The sequence below is a fragment of the Haliaeetus leucocephalus genome, unplaced genomic scaffold (assembly GCF_000737465.1).
Source record: "Haliaeetus leucocephalus isolate CR32 unplaced genomic scaffold, Haliaeetus_leucocephalus-4.0 Scaffold284, whole genome shotgun sequence".
NCBI classification, from domain to species: Eukaryota; Metazoa; Chordata; class Aves; order Accipitriformes; family Accipitridae; genus Haliaeetus; species Haliaeetus leucocephalus.
The window spans coordinates 6,006,931-6,030,485 of record NW_010972720.1 but is presented as its reverse complement, the minus strand read 5'-3'; the positions used below and the strand labels follow the sequence as shown (position 1 = coordinate 6,030,485).

The 23,555-nt window shown below is 38.5% G+C and overlaps 1 protein-coding gene across 1 annotated transcript in view; it reads right to left on the bottom strand.

Annotated features, from left to right (window-relative positions):
- The window catches only part of TENM3 (teneurin transmembrane protein 3), a 326,450-nt gene that overhangs the window by 25,768 nt on the left and 277,127 nt on the right, over positions 1-23,555 (bottom strand). Inside the window, 7 exon segments of the mRNA XM_010569981.1 lie at positions 8,380-9,254; positions 10,107-10,261; positions 10,815-11,047; positions 16,358-16,378; positions 16,791-17,040; positions 20,188-20,331; positions 20,910-21,177. Of these exon segments, the coding sequence (XP_010568283.1) occupies positions 8,380-9,254; positions 10,107-10,261; positions 10,815-11,047; positions 16,358-16,378; positions 16,791-17,040; positions 20,188-20,331; positions 20,910-21,177 (1,946 nt within the window).

Sequence of the window (23,555 nt, the reverse complement as noted above, 5' to 3'; positions counted from 1 at the left end):
TAATAATGTTGATATGTGTCTTCAGCATTGCTATTTTGATATTATTACCTCTTCAATGGTTTCTCAGTTCTGCTTTTATTACTTAACCTTGTTCTAAGGACAAGAAACAGTAAACATTCAAGAATGAAGAAATGGGTAAATGTCTATTAGATGAGATATACTACTGCTATCAGGGCAATTAGGGGAGACACCGCAGTTCTCTAAAAAATTTCACATTGTTATCTAATGGTATCTATTAATGGATTATTTTTAAGATGGTGGCTTTGTTATTAAGCAGGATGAGTCTGAAACAGCAAGTTTGTGTGCTCCACTGGCAGCACAAGTCTTACAAGACAGTATGTAACAGCAAGTTGTGTTATAATTATGAAATTTACTGTAAAGTTGAGTTACAGTTCCAGTTTACAAAAACTGTGAGATCATAACCTCTATTCTTAGTAAAAGGAAGTTGAAGTTAGAAATTTAAAAAATGTATGTAACTACTTATCTAAAGAAGCAGCACGGTAAGTATGGTCAGCAAGCATAACTGTCACTGAGCTCCTCTCAGAAACTGCATGTTGCATGAAACATGGTTACATATCTGCGTAGTATCGATGTATCTACGCGAAGGTTTAAAAAACCCCCACGCCATTCTTCAGCCTGTGGCCATGCACAAATCAAACATGTCAGCTTGATATTTTTCCCTACAAGTTCTCTTTGGGTAGGGGGAATACTTGGCTTGTTTGAATAGAAAGAAGTGTTTTAATCGCCTTTTGGCCAGCCTTGCCTCCATGGGTCTACATGAAATGGTGAGAGAGGGTTACACCTAGTAGAGTTTCAATTTGTGCCATGTTGAGAGGAGAAGCACCAAATCTTGACTAACAGAGAACCAGCTAGTCCCTGAAATGTGCTTTAAGAGAGAAATATATGTATTGCGTACTGGATTGAGACAGGCAATGTGGATAAAGAGGCACTTATGCAAGAATTGGATAGCTCAAAAATATTCCCCAAAAGACAGTTCAGAGATGGTTAAGAATGAAGAGAATATGTCTTTTGTTGCTTGAGTAAATATAATATGGGAAGATTAAAGACATTGCACTTGTAAGTCATGGTTTGCAATCAAGGGCTCATGTGATGCCATGGAACTCAATGCAAGAACATGATAATTGGCTGAACAAACCTGTTTTAGTGAGTATGGTTAATTACTTTATAGCCACTATGTTTTACACTGATGAAGCAAGAAGCAGCAGCAGTAAAAGCAGAAGGTACAGAAGGTTGTTGATGGTAAAAGGATAAAAATATCTAAAAAGGACTATGATACCAAGGACGTTCAGAGAATGCTGTTTAGAGGTGACAAAAAACGAGATTACAATTTTGTACAAAGTTCTGGTATTTGTATGAAAACAGAATCAAATTAGAATGAAAGCCCCAAAATTGCAAGTAAAAAGAAGACTAGGCATTTCTAGATATTCATATTACTGAAGCATAAATGTGATAGAAAAATGAACACAAATAGACATAAAAATGTTACAGGAAAATAAACCCCCACAAATGTTACAGGAAATGGTATAGAAATATTAATTGTGAAAACTGAATTGTGAACCTCTTAATATAGTGCAAGTGAATTGACACTGCTATTGGGGAACAATTTGTATCTGATCAAAATTAAATACTTGCTTTTATCTAACTGAAATCTTTCATAAGTTCCACAGATTTTTTACAAACCAGATCTCAGTATGTCCAAGTCACAAGCAATGCATTAAGATGAGACAGGAGGAAAACTGCAAAATATCATCTGCTCCCTGTTGCCTACTGCCGACAGTTACAGATGATGTGCCTGGTACGTGGGGAAACGAAACAAGTCCAAGCCAGCAGCAGTATCTTACTCTGCATCACAGAGTTTTAAGGAAACAGCACTGAATGCATTGTTAATAAAAGCATAACATGCAAGGGGTGATACTCTGCAGCACACAGTGAAAATAGATTTTTACCTGTGATTCTCTCTAGTCTGTAAATTATCGTAAGGATTTCACATTCTGCATGATTTCACCACCTTTCCAGAATGGCTGGAAAGCTCGTTAATTTAACTGTGGGAGCAAAGTAAACTTGTAAGGGCTCTGCTTGCTAATGTCACTCTCTTTGATTTCTGTTGCATTCCCTTGGAGACAAGAATTGAGCAGGAGAGGGAGGAGGGGAAGGAGAAGACAAATGAGCTCAGGGCATGAAGTGCCCAGGGAAACATTGGATGGACTGTCAAGAGATACAAGAGGGGATTGAGAAGAAATGCACCGCTAGGAAAGCAAAAGGCAGGGAAGCCAAACATGCCTTTGAGAAATGATGGGAGACATGGGAAGGAGCGAGATACAAGGTGAGAAGGTAAGGAAACATAGTAGGAGGGCAGGGTCCGGGGAGCAAAAAAGAGACATGGAAGAAAGGCAGTGAATTTGCAGGGAGGAGGAGGAGGCGTCTTAGTCTGGATCAGATCTCTGCCTGCTGATACTGCTCCTAGAAGGAGAGGAAGGCAAGAGGAGAGAAGGCCAGAAAGAGATGGGAAACAGTGGCTATTGGAATTAATTCACGTTCACGGCTAAGGGAGGAAAGTTATCAGAGTTTAACCAGAGGGGTTGGAGGAGGCCAAAGGAGAGCACATGCAACCTGCACCTTCCTGGGGAGCTGTGAGACGGAGGAACAGTTGCCTTGTTACAGAGGAGCCTGCAGAAACACCTGGGCTGGGACGGCAGAGGGACCGATCCCAGATGCCTGACACTGGGCTGACCACGATTTGTTCTAAACCACCTCTAAGGACTATGTGGCTGTCAGAGATCACCTGAGTGCCCAGCGCGCCAGTGTGCAGGTAGACCGCAACCTTTGCCGTGCAGCCCAACCTCAGCAGGCGCTGCCCAGACAGCTAAGGCTGTCGTCTTGCCCTGGAGGGATCCTCCCTCGCAGAGCAGCCTCTACCAGTTCCAGCAACCTGAGGAGCACAAAGCAGCTGGAGGCTGGCAGGGCAGCAGGCCAGCGATTCAACCAAAGGACTTCCCCATAACGTCCCGGCTGAAGTTACGCACAGTAGTCGTGGAGCAAGCTGAATGAGAGCAGCGGGGTCGTGACAGCCCCTCAAGCGTGTGCTCAGCTTCCAACGGCTCCCAGGGAGTGACTCGGGATAGTGAGATGATTCAGAAGAAGCGGGGCTGAACAAGATGCTTAGGACCTTCTCAGAGGTCTGCCTTGCTCTTCTAGTCACATTAAGTATCATGAATAATAGCAGCTTTTTCTCTGGAATAATCTGCCCTCTTGAGCATCGTCAAACTTTCAATTAAAAACATTCACTTGAGCTTTTTACCCATTTTCAGCTGAATTTAAAGCCTGTCTGGCAACTGCTGGCATGCCAGGGCTTTGACAGAGACTTGGGGTTGCAGGGTGGGGGCGGGTCTGACCTCCTACACGACTGAGCGATTGCACAGAGGCACTTCAAGGCTTTTTAGGAGTTCAATTCTGATACTTCAAAAACGTAGGTCCAGAGAAAATGCTCCTTCTGTGCACCTGGCTTAGCTCTCTGTATGTGAAAGCAGACTGGAAACCGCTGCACAAAAAATAATGTCATACAGGCTAGCTAGAAAGTATCACTTCCAAAATGCTAATATGCATATAATCCAACTTTTAAGATTTATCTGTTTAAATGTTCATATTATGCATACATAATAAGCAGTTATAGTTAATAGTTTCCAGCTCAGATATCTCACAATTTTATAACAGCAGAATTTGATTAGCCTGATTACTCTTATACCTTGTTTAATATTATAATTTCATGATGAAACCTAATCTGGAGGACTGTTAGCTTCATATGGCTCCATTGGTTTTTTAGTACGCGTGTATTTTCAATCCTTTTTGTAAACGCTCTGTTAACATCTTTTTTATTCAGCAAGTTTTTAGACCTTCAATAACAGATAACAGTTACTACTAATTTTAGTAACAGTACTTTACAAAAGTACGCATTCTTGAAATATAAAGTGTCAATTTTGATCAGCAGACTATAACCCTTAACAAAATAGGAATTTAGAAATCCATTTTGCCATAAAGATATAAAAAAAATCAAAGCCTGCAAACAAATACAGAAAAGAGATTATATGATATCCTAAATAATTCAAGTTAGTACTTACAATTTTCACTGTAAAAAACACAAAGAGCATAACAAAAAAATTTCCGGTATGTCAGTCCTTCCCTTCTTCAAGCAAAGTGGAGACTCAATAAAGTAAACTCTAGATTAATTAGCGTCCAGACTAAATGAAATAAAAAGTAAACTTCTTTTGGATCTGATATTAGTGTGATTTAGACTGTGGAAAAAAGCCATGAAAAGAAACAAGTCCAAATGCTTTAATATGTGCCAGAGCAGCGATTGCCAAATTTTGGGATGCAATGTTTTTTCAAAGATTTTCTCTTTTCACTGAAAAGTTGTTCAAAAAAGGAAAAAAAAGATGAAATCGTTTTCATAAATTTGCTCTCAAATCACTGAGAACTCAATTGAAATGATCTAAGTTCTTCAGATCCACGCTCTGGTTATACAAACAGATTTGCACAAGAGAATAGTTAACGAAACTATTACTGAATTGGCTCCAAAGACTGATCCTCTCATTACTAAAACTACAGTATTTTCACTCCAATGTAATTTCTGCCATTTAAACAGATGTATGACAACCAAAGGGTGAAACAACCCAGCCATACGCAGAGCTAGTTGAAAAATGACATTTCTAGTCCATTGGACATTCTAACAGTTGAAAACTTTTAACTCTGAGTGGGAAGAAAGTCTAAATTCACCATGGAATATAAATTCTATCCCCTTCCCAAAATATTTTGAGAATCTGAATAATACAATAGAGTAAATAAAATACCTAAACTCTGATATTAAAAGAAAATGCATCCAGCAATGAAACTGAAATATTTTGCTATTACTAAAATAGAACAAGGAACTCAGAATGATTTCTTCTCCTAATTTCTTATTCCTCGCCTGACGTTTGAGGGAAACCTTTCCATTTTAACAAGACTTCATTTTTTTCAACAGAAAACCTTCAGCTGAAAATTTTTTAGCCCACAGTACCTACAAACATGAATATGCAAAAGCTGGGAGAGAGATACACACACGTATACCCTGTCACCCCACACAATCCCTTATACCATACACATGGTTTCCATCAATTTTGGCAATAGTAGCAGAAGCCTCTGGAAAGCCAGCTTAGTCAGACTTAATGTTACAAATCATCAGTACTGAAAAGGAAAGTCACAATAATGTTTGCTGATCCTAGAATAAAAAATGGCAAAATCGTCATGTTTATATCTATTTTTCCTTCAAAAGGAAAATATACAGACACAAATTTGGTGTATGGGGATTTTATGTTGAAAAGAAGTAAGCAGCTATGATGCCTGATGGATGTTTTTAAGAATGCTGTTTTGGCAATAAAAATAATACGGTGCTTTTTTTCCCACTTATTCCCTGTAGCTTTACATAATCAGTGTAATTTTTTATTTTTGTTATTATCTTGTACAGAGCATCATAGAAAACATGACTGGAAGGGACCTTGAGAGGTCATGTGGTCCAACCCCTACCCCAAGGCAGGATCTGCTCTTCCTGCATTAGTCCTGAAAGATGTCTAAGCTGTTCTTAAAGACAGTCTGTGAAGGGCAAGGGGTCACTACCGTTGTCTGTCTGCTCTAGGGCTCCAAAATCTTCACCAGAAGTTTTTCCCAATGTGTAATCTGAATCTTCCTTGTTGCAATTAAACAGATTACTGCTTCAGCATGGCTACAGGGAGGAGATTACTATCTTTGCTTCCGCAAAAGCCTCATACACTTGCAAATTCGGGGCGAGTGAAATCGCCTAGCTTTCTCCGTAATTATTTCGGCTTGGGAATTCTAACGAGACATTGGTCAGAGGTAATTGTTTAGGAAGAGCATAAACAGCAGCTTGGAAATAATAGTAATACTTACTGAGGGGAATAGCCTGCTCTCTGGGTTCTCTGTAAGCCAGCTGGACGTAACCTAACTCAGATCAGAATGTCTGCATGAAAGCAGATCAGGTGTCAAAGATGGCTATTTACAGACTCAGTAAATAACTACGTACTTCATGACACACAGTACCCTAAATTCTGCCTGTGATGAAAAACATACACCTATCAACCACTTAAGAGTGAATATAATATCCACTTTTTTGCGATCACGCAGACGCCATTAAGATACATCCAGGAGCCATCAGCTACTTCTGCAGTACACCACAGTAGGCTACACAAAAACTACAGGCAACATGGTGAGAAATTACTGCCCTGATTAAAACTCTAGGTCCTCAATTAGCCAGTATGAATGCCAGCATGATTTAAAGTGCCTGCTGTACCCAGCAGATGCCTCAATTTCAGTAAGGGACTTCACTATCCCCCAAATTGACTGGCTTGCCCAACTCACCTGCTGGAAACAAGTGGTTGTGTGTGTCACAGTTAAACACTGAATTTACTCTCGGTGGAAACGGATGACTATTCCCAGCCCATCCAAAGCTGTGCTTTGGTCTCTCAGCATACAGGACAGGGCTAACTCATGAGAAGGAGAACACATGCCCTCCTGACTAACAGTTTCTGATTCCTCTGCGTATCCTCACTGTGCTTCTATGTCCTCTTGGCAGGACCTAAAAAGATACGCAGCGGATGCACCAGTGCACAGTTAAATATTACAGATGTGCACTAATGCTTTGGGAACGTGCCCGCTACCAAAGCCCTGCCAATTTACAGATTATTGTAAGAATACCTTAAAGCTGGCAGCAGCACCATTCCACCTGCTGTCTTTGTTAGGGATCAGCATTTCTAGCCCTGTCTCCACTTCAGGACACAATATGCAGTAAAGCAGCACCTGCTGCTCTCGTGTCTCTGACGGGCATATGTAAAGGCTGGAGAGTAGATACAGGTGCTCAGAGCCCTCCTGCATACTGCCTCAGCCAAATGTACGCTGACAGAAATGTGAAGTTATCTCAGAACACAGATGTTTGGCTTTGCTGCCACTGCCTGACACCGCCACTTTATTTTCTTTATCATGTGTGTTGAATTGAAAGCTTTTTTTTTAGGCCCTGACCTTGGCAGCAGTTGCTACTGCATTTCATCATAAAGATAGGAGAAAAGAAGAGGGAAAAAAGAAGAAAAAGAAGAGGGACTTAAGGGATTTTCATGATGCCCTTTGTAATCCTGAATACTTCAGCTCAGGGCCCTCTAACACTTTTACTTATCATACTAACTCTATATCTTCCACTCCTTCATAGACACATTTTTACCCAACCTTAGCATGTCTTTCATGTATTTAAAAATACACATTTTTCCAGTTGACAGAGATGACTGGAAAAAATCTGTTAATTCTACATCGATCTTTTCTGAAATAAATTGTGTGTATTTTAAGCTGCATTTTTGTTACGTTTTGTTTGGCATATCAGTTTATAGTTCAGCTCATTTGGGGATGAAGTTGCCTATAAACCCTGTACATGATCTCTCAGGTTCTACTAGTTTATCTATAAATTGTCATGACCTTCCTTAGTCAATATAATTGAGGATTCTGTAAAATGTTTTGCTAATCCGGCTGTTATGAACAGGCATTGATGACTTAATGACTGTAACACAAGGTAAAGCAATTCACTGAAAAGATTTTTTCTGAGGCTGGAAAAATTACAAGCCCTACTGTTCCACCAATACCTCTTGCTGTTGTGTTCGCACCTGTATACCACACGTTGCCGGTGGTCTCTATGTTTTCAGTTTATTCCTACAGGAATGACATTTCCCCCCACAGCCCACATTTCTCTTCTCAGCCTCCTCTGCCCAGGTCCACCTGTGTGAAAGCCTGCCGTGTCATCCAGGAGATCCTTCCTGCATATTCACCACTCAGTGACACAAAACCTTTTACAACTTCAAAAAAATACCCACTCAGCCTTTTTTTGGATAAAAGAACATGCAGACATGCTTTTACTTAGAAAAAAAGGAAGAAAAAAATATTGAGTAGTGAAGACAAATTTCTTGTCAGTATTTGCTGCAGAACAATGTCAATCTAATGAGCAAATGGAATGAAAATCTAGTTTTTGATGCAGATCTACAAAATCGTGGTTGTCTGAGTTACAGCTTTCTTGACAAGAGTGAAATGTTGTCTCACTATTATTTCAATTTATAAAACTCAAATTCAAAATAATGAATTTAAAATTATTCAGACCCAATGTTTAGAAGAAGTCAGATAGAGGAAGACAGTATGGGAAACAAAAAGTATCTTCCTGTGCTTTTTGTTATCAAGGGTCATCTTTACAGTTACTTCATCAGTCTGCAGAAATATTTCAAATAATACTGTAGAACTCAATAAAACTATACAGCATCCGATGTTATTTTATGTACTTACTCGAAAAAAGTGGTCCATCCAGTCTCATCGCTTTTAGTTGCCAGAAGTCCACTGTTGCCGTGGTAGGTAAATAAGACAAGCTCCTGCCCTTGCGCAGTCATGCTTTTCAAACATCCATTAGTGCCTATCGTCAGCCAGATGACTTGGTTATCAGGAGAGACCACTCTTACTGGCATCCGGTTCGGATCCCGTCTGATACGAAGAGTATTTCCATTGCTATCTGTTACCGCAGTTATATCATTATCATTACTGTAGCTAAAATTGTACAGATAGTCTCCGGTGACTAAACTCACAGTGTACTGGTGAGTACCATTGACATCGAAGATATAAAGCTCTTGGTCAGTTGGAGAAGCAATTTCATAGAAGTTCACTGAATTCAATAAGGGTTTGTTCTTTGACACGGCCCGTATCCTAATATTTCCCAGATCAGCAATATACAGGGTGCCATCTGGAGACACAGCTAAGGAGGAAGGGGCATTAAGTTTGGCATCTTTAGCATAGCCATCTCCATTTTGGTAACAGTCACAGTTGACATCATTTTTGCAATCGCACTCTGAGGGTATTCCAGCAACTAATGAGATCTCTCCATCAGTTGTGACCTGTCTTATCCTATTGATCTTTTTTTCATCAGTTTCTGTAATGTAAAGCACCCCACTGTAGGACACGGCAATGGCAGTTGCTGACTCTAGCGTGGTCTGTACAGCGTGCTTTCCCACCGTGTACTCCACTCCAGGAACCTGGCAATGCATTGGCCTCCCCGCAGCAATGCGAACCTGACGGTTTTCAGTGATCTGCAAAACTACGTTGTTATCCAAAACATAAATGGAGTTATCCATTGGGTTGATAGCTAAATCTGTAGGCCATTCCAGACGAACCTTAACAAATAGAAGAGTTTTGTTAAACAGTTAACCAGTGCAGATTAAATGAATTAATTCACCTTCAGTTTTAGACACTGCTGTCAGGATATTTTTCATCTGCTGTAAGCAATCATAACAAAAACTTGTATGAAAATACATGCAGCAAACTAAAGCTTTTCAGGGAGGCAAGGGGAACAATGCTCAGACATCTATGATACTGAAAAAAAGCCAGCTGCATTGGAACTATAATACAGGCTGAATTTCCCCTCCAATAAATGCTATACTTTTCTGTATCACAAATGTATAAATAAAAATAGAGACAGATATCAAAGTCTAAATACATACTTTAAGGACAGTACTCATCTTCTATTCTTGTAATAGCAAAAATAACTTACTACCTTCCAGATCATGAAAGACTGTACCGGATTCCATTTTTGAACATAGCACTAGTGATGTCCCTTCTTACTTACAGAAGCTTCTTGAGACAAATAGAAAAATGTTTTTCTGTATATATCCTTTCATTCACTCTAGTAGGCTGTTAACGATTCAGAAAACATCAACATGCCAAGATAGTTCTAACAGATCTGCCATTCTCCCAGTATTTACTACCAGACTTAATGTTTCCTGCTGATAGTTTTGCTGTTCTAAACTGAACTGAACTTTATGGGCAGAAAAATTGAATACAGCTGCATTTATAGCTAAGAGAATACACTGTGATTCATGCCCTTGGAACAGGTTTCTTTCTCCCCAAATTCTGCTGTTAAATACCCACTACGCACTCCACCCAGTTTTATTTTAAGGGACAAGAAAGCTGCATATGCATTTCTAGCCCCAGCTCAGCTTTCCAAATTAGCAGCAGCTAAAAAGTACCTGGCTGATGTGCATGCTGGTATCACAGGTTAGAGGTCGTGCTGAGGTCAGGTCGTTGGAGCCAAGCAAAGTGGATATTATTCCGTTCTGATCCACTTTTCTGATCATGGTCCCATCAACGAAGTAGATTAACCCGTTCTTGTCGATTGCTATTCCTTTAGTGAATAGAATAAAAGTTAGTTTTTTGTACTAGCGGTGAATATATTATCCATAACTAAGGGCATAAGTGGTATGTAGCTAGTGGAAATTAAGGCCAGAAAATACAGTCTTAGGCAGTAGGTAGTAAAACAGCTTGTAAATGTATTTTGCATAATAAACCAATATTCAGTATGAAATCTACTACTGTTGATCGCATTTGCTGTTCATTTGCTGTTGTGTGTTGAGAAGGGCCTAGCTTTTAAGTTAACCTGAAACATGGGATAAGTGGGACCAAAACCAATGCCGATTTTAAATCTTCACCATTGCCTGTCAAACACATAATCTAAATGAGCATTTAAAAATGCTCAATAACCATGCAAGCCAAATATTTCGTAAAAATTCAACCCGGGTCCCCAGTAGCTCTCTTCCTCAACGGTCTTTCCAGTTGGAAAAAATTTTTGAAAACTACTTTTTGGAGCCAACTACTGGGTTCAGTAATTAAACACGATCATGCCCCTGGCTCTGAACTTTTGTACTGTTTTGAAGGTTACGGAGGATAACTCTTTTTACCTTTAGGGCTCATGAGAGTTGCCTCCACCGCCTTGCCTCCATCACCACACCTTGCCTCATCAAATGGCAGGCACTGCTCTCCTGTTCCTCCTATTACCTCAGCATTTTTAGTCAAGTCTTTCGCACCCGTGAGCGACTTGGGCCGATAAATCCTGCGCGTGTTTGTGTCGGAAACATACAAATCTCCTGTCACGGGGTCAGTTGCGAGGTAGTATCTGTGAGCTGGGTTGTTGCTGTAAAATGGAATCATACATTGCACATGCTGTTATTAATTGCACTGAACATTGGATCAAAAAGAAAGGGTTTCAGTTCATATGCAATGTGCAATAATACATAAACAGTTAAAACCAACGGTGATGCTCTAGGCATAGGTAGCACAGCTCATGGCCCCAAAAGCTTTTTTGATCCACGTTTCTTGCCTGTGTCACAGGCAGTCCAATCTAGACCACTCATTCTTTTGGCACAGAAGATCCATTTTGTCCGTGATGCTCACAGGCCTGTTCCATGCTCTGTAATTAGAGACAGCTCCTGTGTCGGTAATAGGCCAAATCAAAATACTGGAGTCTAAAAACCCGCAGGCTTTCTGGGAACCTTGATCCAGTTCCAAACTTTGCAGCAGGACCCCAGCCCTCGTTTACACTTTGTTGCTGTTATCATCCTATCTGTTTTATTATAATTTATATAAGGCTGCTAGGGTGCATGGTTTATATAATTCATAAACAGATAAGGCAGAGTTTGTATTATTAGTTCACAGGCAAGAGATAAGACATCCTTCATAAGTATTTGTTTAATCCACGGCTTTCAAAGACGTGATATGCATGATTTAACGCATTAGGAAATGTCATCTTTTCCACCAGAGCACTGAGCGGAGCTTTTCCATTCTTCTTAACTTGGAGTCATATTTCAAATAACTGTACACATTGGCACAAACCCGCTAACTATGCCAACACAGTCTTTATTACAGTGAAAATATATATTGCTAACCATTTTCCTAGAAACGTACATTTTGCCTCTCCACTGGTGCCACATAATTGAGAATTACTGTCTTTTCTCCCCTGCTGGTGAAAAAACCAGCCCTGGAGAGTACCTTTTGGGTTGATATATTATGATGTAGAAACTTAACCCACTGCAGTTGGGAATCCTGACCTAATTTACGGCATGAAGAGCTGAAATAAGGTCATGTAAATACAGGAGGTAATTTCAGATGCTCTCCTAATAGATTGAAGCAGAGTGTCTGAACAGCCAGTCCCACTTCTGATGTTTGCAAAAGCGCTGCTTAAACAGATCTACCAGTCTTGGTGATAGCCAAACATCTGTTTGCAGAATGCTATACTTCACGTTTTGTAAATACATAACTGTGCTAATGTAACACATTTTTATGTACTGCCACTTGGAAAAAGCAACAAGAGACCAACAGGAACAACTTGTGAACAAATTATGTCTTTTAGCAGGGACAGATTTTTATAACTATGCAGTTACAAAAACACAGAAAAAATGTGTTGCATAAATAGGATTTTCTTTGGTTTTAAGACTTTTAACATGTTGGTTCAGAACAAAAAAACCAAGTGAAACAGACTAATGAAATCAAATACACAGTGTTTAGCACCTCTTAAAAAGCTGTGCTGTAGAGCTGAGTGTTGTACAGCATGTCTGAAAACAATCAAATGTAGGCTTGCTTTAAATTTCTGTTTGTTAGAAATCTATTATTGCCAATGTGCTAAATAGTTGAAAAGTATTTTCGAAACCTTAATTTATGCAGAGATCATTTAATATGATCACTCTGTAGCATACGGATTATTTATACCTCTATAGACTGCAAATTCAATTATACCCATTTACATGATTACTTTGGTCTTTAAGAAACTTCGCAGACACTTCAAATATAAACACATTGCAAAATGTGAAATGTGCAATTAAATTTTATTTCATTGTAATTTAAAATAAAGTCCTTTCTTATACTACTGAAATCTAAATTAAAGTACCTCTCTTCAACTCATCTAACATTGCCTCAATCATATTTTTCAATTGTTGGAATAAAGAGTAATCAAATCAATATCAACTAAATAATTTATGCCTAACACAATTATTTATTTCTAAAAAGAATTTTTAAAGCTGTTTCTTCATAAATATGAACATATGTCTATGTTCTAATTAATTCCAACAAAAATGACAAAAGCTTTTCTTATTTGGGATGAGTTCTCATAGTAAGTAGTGTATCCTCATCAAAAAAACCCCAACCAGCTAATCATTTAAGACTATTTTCTCATTTTATTAAAAAAAAACCCCAAAGTTTGAGAGTGCGTAGGATATTATTATTGAATCAATATAAACTCTCCAACTTGTCATATGTAAATGTCTAATGGCTCCTTTCTGAGATAACACAACAGGGTTAATTTCAGCATTTCAAGTTAAGGTTAAAACAGCTGAGGCAGCTTTAGCTGATAGAAAAAACCCCATTAATTCACAGGAGCAAGGCACAATTTGAGGAACTGAATAACTGTCCAATGAAAACCACGTTTGTTTTCTAGCCAGAAAACATCCATGTGCACTATGCAGATCTCAAAAATAGTACAGGGATAAGCAGTCAGCAGCTGGAAAGCTGCACAGAGTTTGTTCTATTTCATTGTAGCTTGAAATGATATTAAGCGTCTGCCTTCTACCAATAACAACAAATGCAAAGAAATAAAATCCACAGTCAGTGACTTCTTGACTCATTCAGTATCGCCTAATTGCTGTCAGTAGCTCTGCAAAACATGCAGCTACATACCAACATGGGCCCTGTAAAGACAACTGACTACAAATTAACTTGTTGCATCTATGCCAAATAATAATAAGTGCTTCAGACTTAAAGTGCGCACACACGTGCACAGAGCTGCAATGATCTATTTCCCATTGTTTTTATCTTGCTTATGCCAATCTTTTAATTCTTCAGCTGTCAGATCACCTGCATTACTCTCCACGCATAAATTTTTAAAAAATACTCCTCCTGCTTCAGTGCCCCTCTCTCTCCCATTCACCCTGTGCCTTCTAAACCATACACCTTCAAGGCTGGTTTTATGGTTTGCTAAACTTTTTTCTGGCTCTCTACAGACTTGGGATACCGCCATAGCCTACAAATGACCTCCCTGCCTTCAAAGTCCTTCTAAAAATTACTTCTTCCATGAATGCCTGTCAGCATTAATCACCCACAGGCAGCAGTGTGTATAAAGATATCGGTTCAGCTTTGAGATTGAAAAAATGTTAGGTCACTGGTACATGAGAGGATAAATTTGATCAGCACTGTCTCTCTAATTTAGAGTACAGGCTCCTTGAGGTGGGAGGCACATCACTCTGCACTGAAGCACTGTGTTTACAGACGAGGAAATTTGAATGCTTGAATAGATAATAGATCTGAACTAGTATTTAGCTCCGTTCATTAGTTTTACTTGGGGAATGCATATTTTAGTGCATTTTCTTAGTTTCGATACCTAGTAATTATATATTGCAATGTGGTCTGTTGAGGGCTGTTTTCCAAACTGCAGTTTAATTAGAAATCTCCTCAGCAGTTTGAAGGACTTGCCAGTGAAACTGGACAGTTTGCCCCCCTCTCCTACAGGTCAGACGGAAGTGTTTCGTTCATGTCTGCAGCACTTCACAGGGCTCTGCACAACTTCACGCAGGCAAAAGAAGCTATTTGGTCTCAGGAAGCTGGGGAGCCCATGGCAACAGGATTTGGTGGATCCTACAAGTTTACACATGTTAAATAAAAATCAGCTAAATTAATAGAATAAAAAGCTGCCGGGGATATTAAGCCTAAAGATGCCACTCTTGGCTTAGGAAGCTCCTGAGCAGCAAACCCCTAAGGCTAGGAGCGGACACTGGGAAAACATTGTGTGATGGGAGAGAAAACTCAAACTCATAGTAGACCATTATCAGGCTGCACCGTGGGCTCCCCACCTCCTGCCTACTGGCTCCACAACCGCTCCTGCAGAGCCAGTTCTCCACGGTCCTCTATGCCTCCTTCTGCCTCAGGAGGAAACCCCACTTTACAGCTGCTATACAGGCCCATGAAAATGCTGTTACACTAATTTGTGCGGTATGATTGCAATTTTGCTACCTTGAGCTTCGGCATGTGTAGGCATGAATAAAGGAGAAAAGCTTCAATGTTCTCCCTCACCAAATTTTCTTATATGCAGGGATCTAGTTTCCGAAATGCCGCAGTTGAGCTTGTGACCACAGTTCTGCCAGAGGCAGGAGAGCGTGTTGCTACTAAATCACAGCAAAACAAACCTCATTATGCATCTGTTCCTTAATCCCATTTATCCATTCTAATTCCCATTTTGAGTATTATTCCGTACTCCATACATTTGCCAAGACAATGTCTTATCCAGCTGCAATCACAACTTTGTGATACCACAAGGGATATAATTCTTTTAAAAGCAGTGGAACAAATGCAAATTAAACGTAATAGTGAAAACCTAAAACCACCAAATAGAAGAGGCTGCCTCTGCGTCACACCTGGAAAATATCACAAAATCAGCTAGACTGTGCATCAACTCCCAATTTTGGTCATTAGCACTGATGCAAACACTGTATTTAGTCATGGAATTTTTTGCCTAACACATTTGAAACATACTTTTTTAAACATAAAACCCTTTCTCACAAAGAAGTATGTCCAAAGAAAAGTGAATTTTAAAAAAAGCGGAACTGAGATACGACTCTCTGGGATTTGTTTAAAAAACAAGGAAAGAAAACAATTGGCAGCAAAAAAGGAGAAAAGGGGACCAGCGGGGCTGCTAAGCCCTATACTTAGCGGTTCCGCTACAAAGTCTTGTAGGGTTTCATGCATCCAACAGGATTTTGGCATAACTCTGTTTTTGTCTCCTTATGAGCACTGGCTGCTGTGGCAAAGCAATTTTAAGCATCCACCTTCTTCTCTTCTGAATGCCAGGGCGGACGAATGTTGTACTACAATCCCTCTGATTACTATTGTTTTTATGACCAGTCTTATGAATCTTGGTGTACTTTAAAATCCTAAATCCTGGAGTTGTGTTATTATGGGACAATTTCAAATTTCACTATTAAGAGAAGTTCACCATTAAAGAAACAGATCTGTTAAATGTGAGCCTGAAAAGGCTCAACACCAACAGGCTAATGAAATGAACTCATTTGATACTTTTATAATTTTATTATTTATAAGCCATTCTCATTGTATTTGGGGTACCTGATTAATGAGTGAGTTTTGATAGGATCAGCGAAAGTGCTGCCAGCAAGGAGAACAGGAGTGAGCAGAGATGAGGGGATAGCAAAGGAGGGCATACACAAGCATAAAAAGAAGCCTGACTGTGGACAGAGAGTGATGAGAAAAGAGGAACTCGTATCCGAAAGGACGATACAGCCTGACAGCTGACATAACTAAAACATATGAACTCATTATTTTTGAAAAATACTCCTCTTTTCTAGTAATACATCTCAGAAATGACTTCTCCATTATAAGCATTCATTTGTTAAAAAAGAAAAAAGAACAGTTAGAAAAACATAAATCTTCTTTAAGGAATGCTTACCTATGTCTAAAATCTTTATTTCTTGGTGGGAGCAAGTAAAAAAGAACAGAAAAACATTATTAGAAAAACATTCAGAAAGGATGTTAAATGATGAAAAGAAGGCAACATTTACATCTATCGTTAGTGAAGTCATGAATGATTGTCTTTTGTCCACTCATGTCGACTATGTAGGTTAACTCTTAAAATCCACAGAATAATTACTTTGGGTACATTAAATTCTCAGTTTAGATAAGCATAGTTAGAATATTTTACCGGGGTAAACTTTTTTTCCTTTTAGTTTTAAATACTTTTTCAAATGTTTTAAAATCTTTTGACTCAACTTTTTTTGTTCCCAAAAGCATTTGGAAACTCTAGCTTGCACAACGTCAGAAATCTATTCCATACTTCAGTTTGCAACAGTAATTCACAACTCCACGATAAGAAAAAAACATACCTTAGCTCCAGAACACTAGTTACATTTCCAGATGGGAATATCCGCCGAACATAGTTGAAATCCCCCACGTAAAGACTGCCATCTATCCCACAAGCTAAGGCAACTGGAGCCAATAATTTATTACCATCAGCTTGACCATTACAACTTGGGCAGGAGATGCTGCGTCGTCTTCCATTGCCCATAATGCTACTAACAACTGGGGGTTGCTGAGATATAAATTGATTTTCACCATTTCCTTTGTAGAGGATTCCTGGCAGATAATATAAAAAACACAAAACAAAAAATAGTTTATAAAAACTTTGAATGTATGTGCATAAAATGATGCATAAATATTCTAAATATGCTTTTAGTTAATTAACAATTTAATGGATTTTTAATTATTTCGCCACCATATTTTTCTCACTACAAGTAACAGACTCTATTAAAACATTTATAGTTATCTTTAAGTCACAGACACACAAAGCATTAAATTATCTTGTCCACAAAAGGTAGTAGACACACTAAATATACTAGCATTTAAAACCCAAACAAGTTTTCAGTCGTTCTTATTTTAAAATGGTAATAATTTTAATAGTTGCAATTCAGAATAGAAATTGTCATGTTGAAGGAAATGCAAGGTATACTGAATAAAATCAAGGTCTGTGTTCCTAAATCTTTACAGTTTTGAAATTCCCCAGAAATGATTGAAATTCTAACTGTCCATATATTATAAAAAAGAAAAAAATATATTTGCAAATTGTATTCCTAAAGTCCTACTATAACTAATTATGAATATGATGTCAAATGTAATCTAAAATTGATTACTGCTGCCAATTGTAAATATTAAAGAGCAACTTCAAAAAGTTGGGAGATCGCCTCAATTTTACATTATAAAAGACTTTTTACTCAGCTCACAACAAAAATGTACCACTGCAACAAAGTCTGCCTCAATATCATGTCTGCAGTTACAGGCAGTTATTAAAAATGTCAAAACAGCAAAAAAAAAAAATGTGGTGCCAGGCCAACCTGCCTCTTAAACTTAATTCTGCTTTGAGGCATGAAAGGAACAATAATTTTGTGAAGACAAAGCAATGTGCCAGCAGTATTTTTCTTCCTTATAGCCTCCATAGGAAATCTGAGAAGAAAAATGCATGCCTTATGTTAAATCTTCAGTCTTAGGAAAAGAAGTGTGACTTTACAGTGTGTTAAAATGTTGCCAGGACCCTCATTATTTTATCTCTCAATGAATCCACTGAGATGTAGTCTACAAAGGGTCAGCTATTATGGTTATACTCGTAAGACACAATATGTCTTTCCGTGGTATAATCCACGTAAACCACACGGCACTCTGTACTTTAGAGTGATACGTGTCTTATTGATTGCGTGCCCAGAGTTTCAAAGGCAGTTTGAGGCTGAGGGATACATTTCTCTTTTGAGATGCATAGAAGAATTTAAGATGTACTCCTCTTTCTCTCCTCATTCCCACAATGCACTCTTTATACTGAAAGATATGAGAAAAAATACTTTGTTTTCCTCTTTAAATGTTTTAGGTGTCTTCACTACTTTTTAATGTTATAAAATTTAGGAGACTATAAACGTAAAACCAATATACATGATAAAATCGGGAAGAATGAAAATGGTTTATGGAAACCTAATGACAAGTAATCTAAATAAGTAATCTAAATCAAAAGAGGGAGAACGTATTTTTCATGAATAGTTAAAGCCAGAATGCATTAACAGTATACGAAATCCCCTCTCCTACGATTACATCATTTATGACAATCATTGCACCATAATTTTGCCTGAAATAGCTGAGTTCTATAATTTTCATCCGAGGAATTCCACAAGTCAGCACAGTGCACTATTTGCACCTGATTTATTCTGTCATTACCTTGAAAAATTGGTCCTTCACATTTCTCCTCTATTATCACAGACTAAAAGATGTACATTAGACTATTTACTGCAGTAGTTCAGGATGTCCGTACAAACACTGTCTGCACTCTCTTCTGAATAAATTTCTCCGGCTCATCCACCTTGTCATTACAACTCTCCACTTCGTTTATTCAATTAGACACACGTCACTTTGAAAAGTCATTACTTGTCAAATCTACTCTTGAACATAATTTAAAGCCGCCATCAATTTACCTTGTGAACAGAATCAATCTTAAATATATATTTATAATTATACTCTTTACATTTTTAGATGGATTACATAACAATAATTTGCACAGGTTTTTTCTGACATGTTAAATTAGGTACAATGACACCTTTCCCCTTGATTTGGTTACCTTGTTTTTCTACCAGTCAGAAGCAATGCTTTAGGTGGTGATTAGCATATCATACAAAATAAGCTCATGTACTAGTGGGAGACCTCCAAGGGACACCAGGTACTGCAGAAGTGATGTTCTTCCCACTGCATTACTTCTGGGCTCCTACTTTGCATAAAAATCCAGTGTGACCAACTCCCACCTTGAGCCATGTGACTCTGCTTATTTCACCTTTCTCACATGCTTCCAGCCCAATTTTTCCAAATTTCCTCTTGTTCAGTGTTGAGCTGGGATGTTCTTAGCATGGCACCCTCCAGACAGTTGCTGAGTAGCACACCGGACAAATTTACCATGGTGTCAAGGCACAGTTCTTATAGATGTGTATTGCTCCTTTCACTGAAATTAAGGAAGACTCATTCACTAGTGACTGGACTCTGTCCTGAAACAGGGGGCACAAGTGCCCATGCTGACTGAAGGCAGCATCATTCGTCAGCTGCTGTGTGCTGAGCCAGCCACAGCATCCCAGGGAGGATTCACCTCAGGAAGGATTTAAATGAGAGGAGAGTGTAAATGAGTGCTGGTCCTCCAGAAAACATGGTACCCATGCACTAACTGCTCCCACAAGCAGCCATGCTGGGACTGGGGATATCATGACATGAAGAACACCTCCTGTATAAATGAGGGATTTAATATTGGGAGTGAAGAGCTCTCAGTTTGGCAGGAATGCCTCTTATTGACATTTAATTTTCACTCATTGTGAAAACTGGAAGTGAAAACATTGTTCAACATACCGTTAATGTACAAACAGTTAATTCCAATAACAATGCTGACACGTACAATTGCTCTAGAAATAGTGCCTCCTTAGCATCACTCAATTTTTAAAAACAATTTCAACATTTTTGGGTTGGGTTTTTTTTGGTAAGCAGATCTAACACGGGCTGACACTGTTAGATGAAATTATTAATGCGTATGTATTTATAGGATGAAGAAACATGACATACACTGTGAAGCTCAAAGCATTTACCATATGCAAAATACTCCATAATTTCCTTTTTTAAAATAACAAAGCAAACGTCTGAATGTTAGAATGAGATACCTGAAGTGTAGCGCAGTTGAGTACTAAAATTAGCAAGAGAAAATTAACTCCTTACCATTCTGAACATCCAATACATGATGTTTATCCAATGTCCAGCCACCCATGTTGGAGGCATCCAGTTCATAACCCTGCAAAATGGCAGTCCGCTTCTCCCAGAGGGTTAGATCCAAGCAAGACTCATATTCATAACCTACAGACACTGAAATAACAGTAAATTTCCTCATTAAGTATAGGATCTTGTTCAGAAGAAGAGTTTAAACAATGTGATTTCCTTAAACTACATACGTTCTTCTGCTCTCCCAGGCTACCTGAAAATCCCTATGGCTTCCTTAGATATATTGAAAACACTTAACAGAATTCCAAAATCCTTTAAAAAGCAATCTTAGGTTATTAAAATAATTTTATTTATTAAAAGTAAGTGGATTAGGACAGGTACAGAGGAAACCCATTTTGTGAAGTATAGCAGAATGCTATTGTGCTGTAAAATACAAGGAGCATGCAGACTAAATACCATGCTGTATTATGAGGCTGAGGGCTACTTCATGGGGAAGAACTAGAAGTGAAAAATGACGGTGGTCTCTTTTTCCTTTTGAAGGAATTATTTTCTTATAATTCAATGTTTAGACTAGTATTTTCTAATATATTTTAATATCCATCGTTATTTCTCAGTCTTATTCTGCTAAACATTTTCTACTTAATGGATACAAGTATTTGAGATGTGCTTCCCTATTTTCAAGGTAACAGTAGAAATGCTAAAAACCTCTGTAACGCACATACCAACAGCTTCAGATAATCCATAGACTCTCTGGTTGTATGCATCAGTTTTATCCCATATGAAAGTGTAAGCCAGATTTGGGGAGGCAGGGAACCATTTTTGGAAAAGTCTTCCCACCACTGCCACCATAAGATGAACCTTCATTAAATTAAATGGTATAACAGATTGGGTCATAGTAATCTTCAGAACAGATTTATATCCTGCAGCCCTGGAGCTTAAGTATGATAACTTCAAATCGGTTCCTGGTATTGTTGTTTCTTCATGAAGCACCTATGCATTGGTAAGAAAAAAATGCAGTATTTGAATGATTTTGAAATTAAACAGAACAATGTAGCTATCATAAAAGGAGGCCTGACATGATGCTGCATGACAATCCATTAGAAAGTATCATCTAAATCTGGCGTTCATTCAATAATGTAAAAACCACATAAATAAATAACAACATTTCACCTTTTCTTTTGAAAAGCAAAGTCTAAATTCTTCATTATACTGAAGCTGCTTAGTTGATACTTTCTGCTGAAGGATTTCAAAGATCTCTATTTTTATGGGGGGAAGGAAGCATGCAAGAGACGGAAAACATTCCCAACTGCTTTTTCCAACAGAGGCAAAAAAAGCATCTTTCATCTAAGTGCAAATAGCCCCTTCTTATGCTGCCACCCATGTCCCAACTATGGATACGTAATAAAGGCAGTAGAGCCTCTAAGCACCGCAAAGCTTCAGATTTGGGCTGGGAAGTCTAATTGCTCCTGTAGGAGCAGGAAGGACTTTCAGGTGGTTTATTATTTGCATTACCTGTGGATTGTAAATACTTTAAACTAGAGCATTCTTCCATTTATTTTGAAGATAGATAAGTAGGATGCCTCAGGGAAAGCTTTTCCATATTTCCTGATCAATATTCACTACTCAGACATCAGCTCACCACTTTCTCATTTCAGAGAGGTGCAATGATTCAGTTTTATTTTTAAAAGGCTCCCCCCGCCTCTACCTTGTCTTTTCCTCTGAGCTGAGGAGCTTTCGTGGGTGATGGATGGATGTGAAAGGCTTCTGTGTAACGCGGATGAAGACAGTCTATACTGTCTTATACCTCAGCCAGGATAAACTGAGAGCCAGTGCTTCAGGTGAACAGCTACCAGGTATCCCAGCTTATTGGAAAAAAAAAAAAGGAAAAAGAAAAAAGAAAAAAGTATCTAGACACATTTATAATGTGTCTCTGGTGGGAGGAGAGGGTGAAGGATACTGAAGCACAAGCCCAGAGCCCTGGTGGTGTCAAAGGAGCACTCTTGGGGAAGTAAATTTGGAAAGTTTTATTTTACTTTCCTGTCTCCTAGTGCTAAAGTCTGAAGACCAAACACTAATGTTAGTGGAAAGCAGACTTCAGGGAGAGCACTGTCACAAATATTAGGCTTGAGACTTCAGTGGGATCAAAAGCTGGCTACTAAAGAAGTGCTAATTTAGCTTTCTATGCTAGAGAAATCCTTGGACACTGCTTTTAAACAACTGACTGTGTTGAGTAGGGTCAAATAATGTGGCTTATGCTCTTGAGGAGGGCAAAAGGTAGCTATACCATCCTCTATGTTGACACTGTTGCTGGGATATAAAGAAAGATTTATATGGTTTTAATTATATCTATCTCCTTCCCAATAACTGTAAAAAAAAAATAATCTGAAATAGTATTTTGACTCATTGTCTGGCACGAATGGTTATTTACATCTGATATATGTAGGCATGCAACTCTTCTTCCCCAGTAAGACTATAATAGACCTGTAGGGAGTAAAGGAGGAATTGGAAGATACTAGACAAATTAAATTCAGATTTAAAAATTCTTAATCTTCGAATGTTTCTTTTTTCCCCACCAAGACCCTGCCATCACTGAGAAGAAATGACAAGCAGTACCATCACTTGGAAGGAGGTGAGAGTGGCATCCTATCTGTTTGTAAATCTAGTCTGCTCTCCCTCAGTCCAATATATGCACAGTATCTAAGCCAGAGAACAAGCAAATCTTTTCGACACAAACAAAACCCCCTCTCTCTAGAGGGAATACGTGAACATATTCCTTTTCTAAGACTTTGAAGGAAAAACACAAACCACCTAGGAACAAAAGACAAATTCCTCCTCAAGACATCAGCAGGACTCTCATATACTGCACATTAAAACTAGTCTAACAGATGGAGGTCTCTGTAAGCAAGAGGAGAAAAAGAAATAATATGCTTGCAATAGGGCACAATTTAATGGACTTCACTGGTCTCCCGTTACGACCATTGCTTCTTTTACAACTGCAACTGTGGAAGAGCAGCGTTAAACACTTAGGTGGTCTTCCAGTACTCTTGGCTGAGATAACAGGCAATAAAGAGGACACCCTGAAGTTTCAATTTCCAAGAAATTCTGCTGTGTATTTGGATTACTATCAAATTAGAAACTAGGACACTCATGCAGTTCTCAGTGAGGTTTAAAACAAAACCCAAACCCCTATTATTAGTTTCTGCAGAAGCCTCAAATACCTGCTGGAAATCTGACTTATATCTTCCTTCTTTCCATAAACTATACCCTGTAGTAACTTATTTTCTTGAGAACTTTAGAAATGTAGAGGTAAGGTTATGCATCTCAATCTCTCTCCCACAATCAAGCATTACAAAGAGAATTAAACAGTT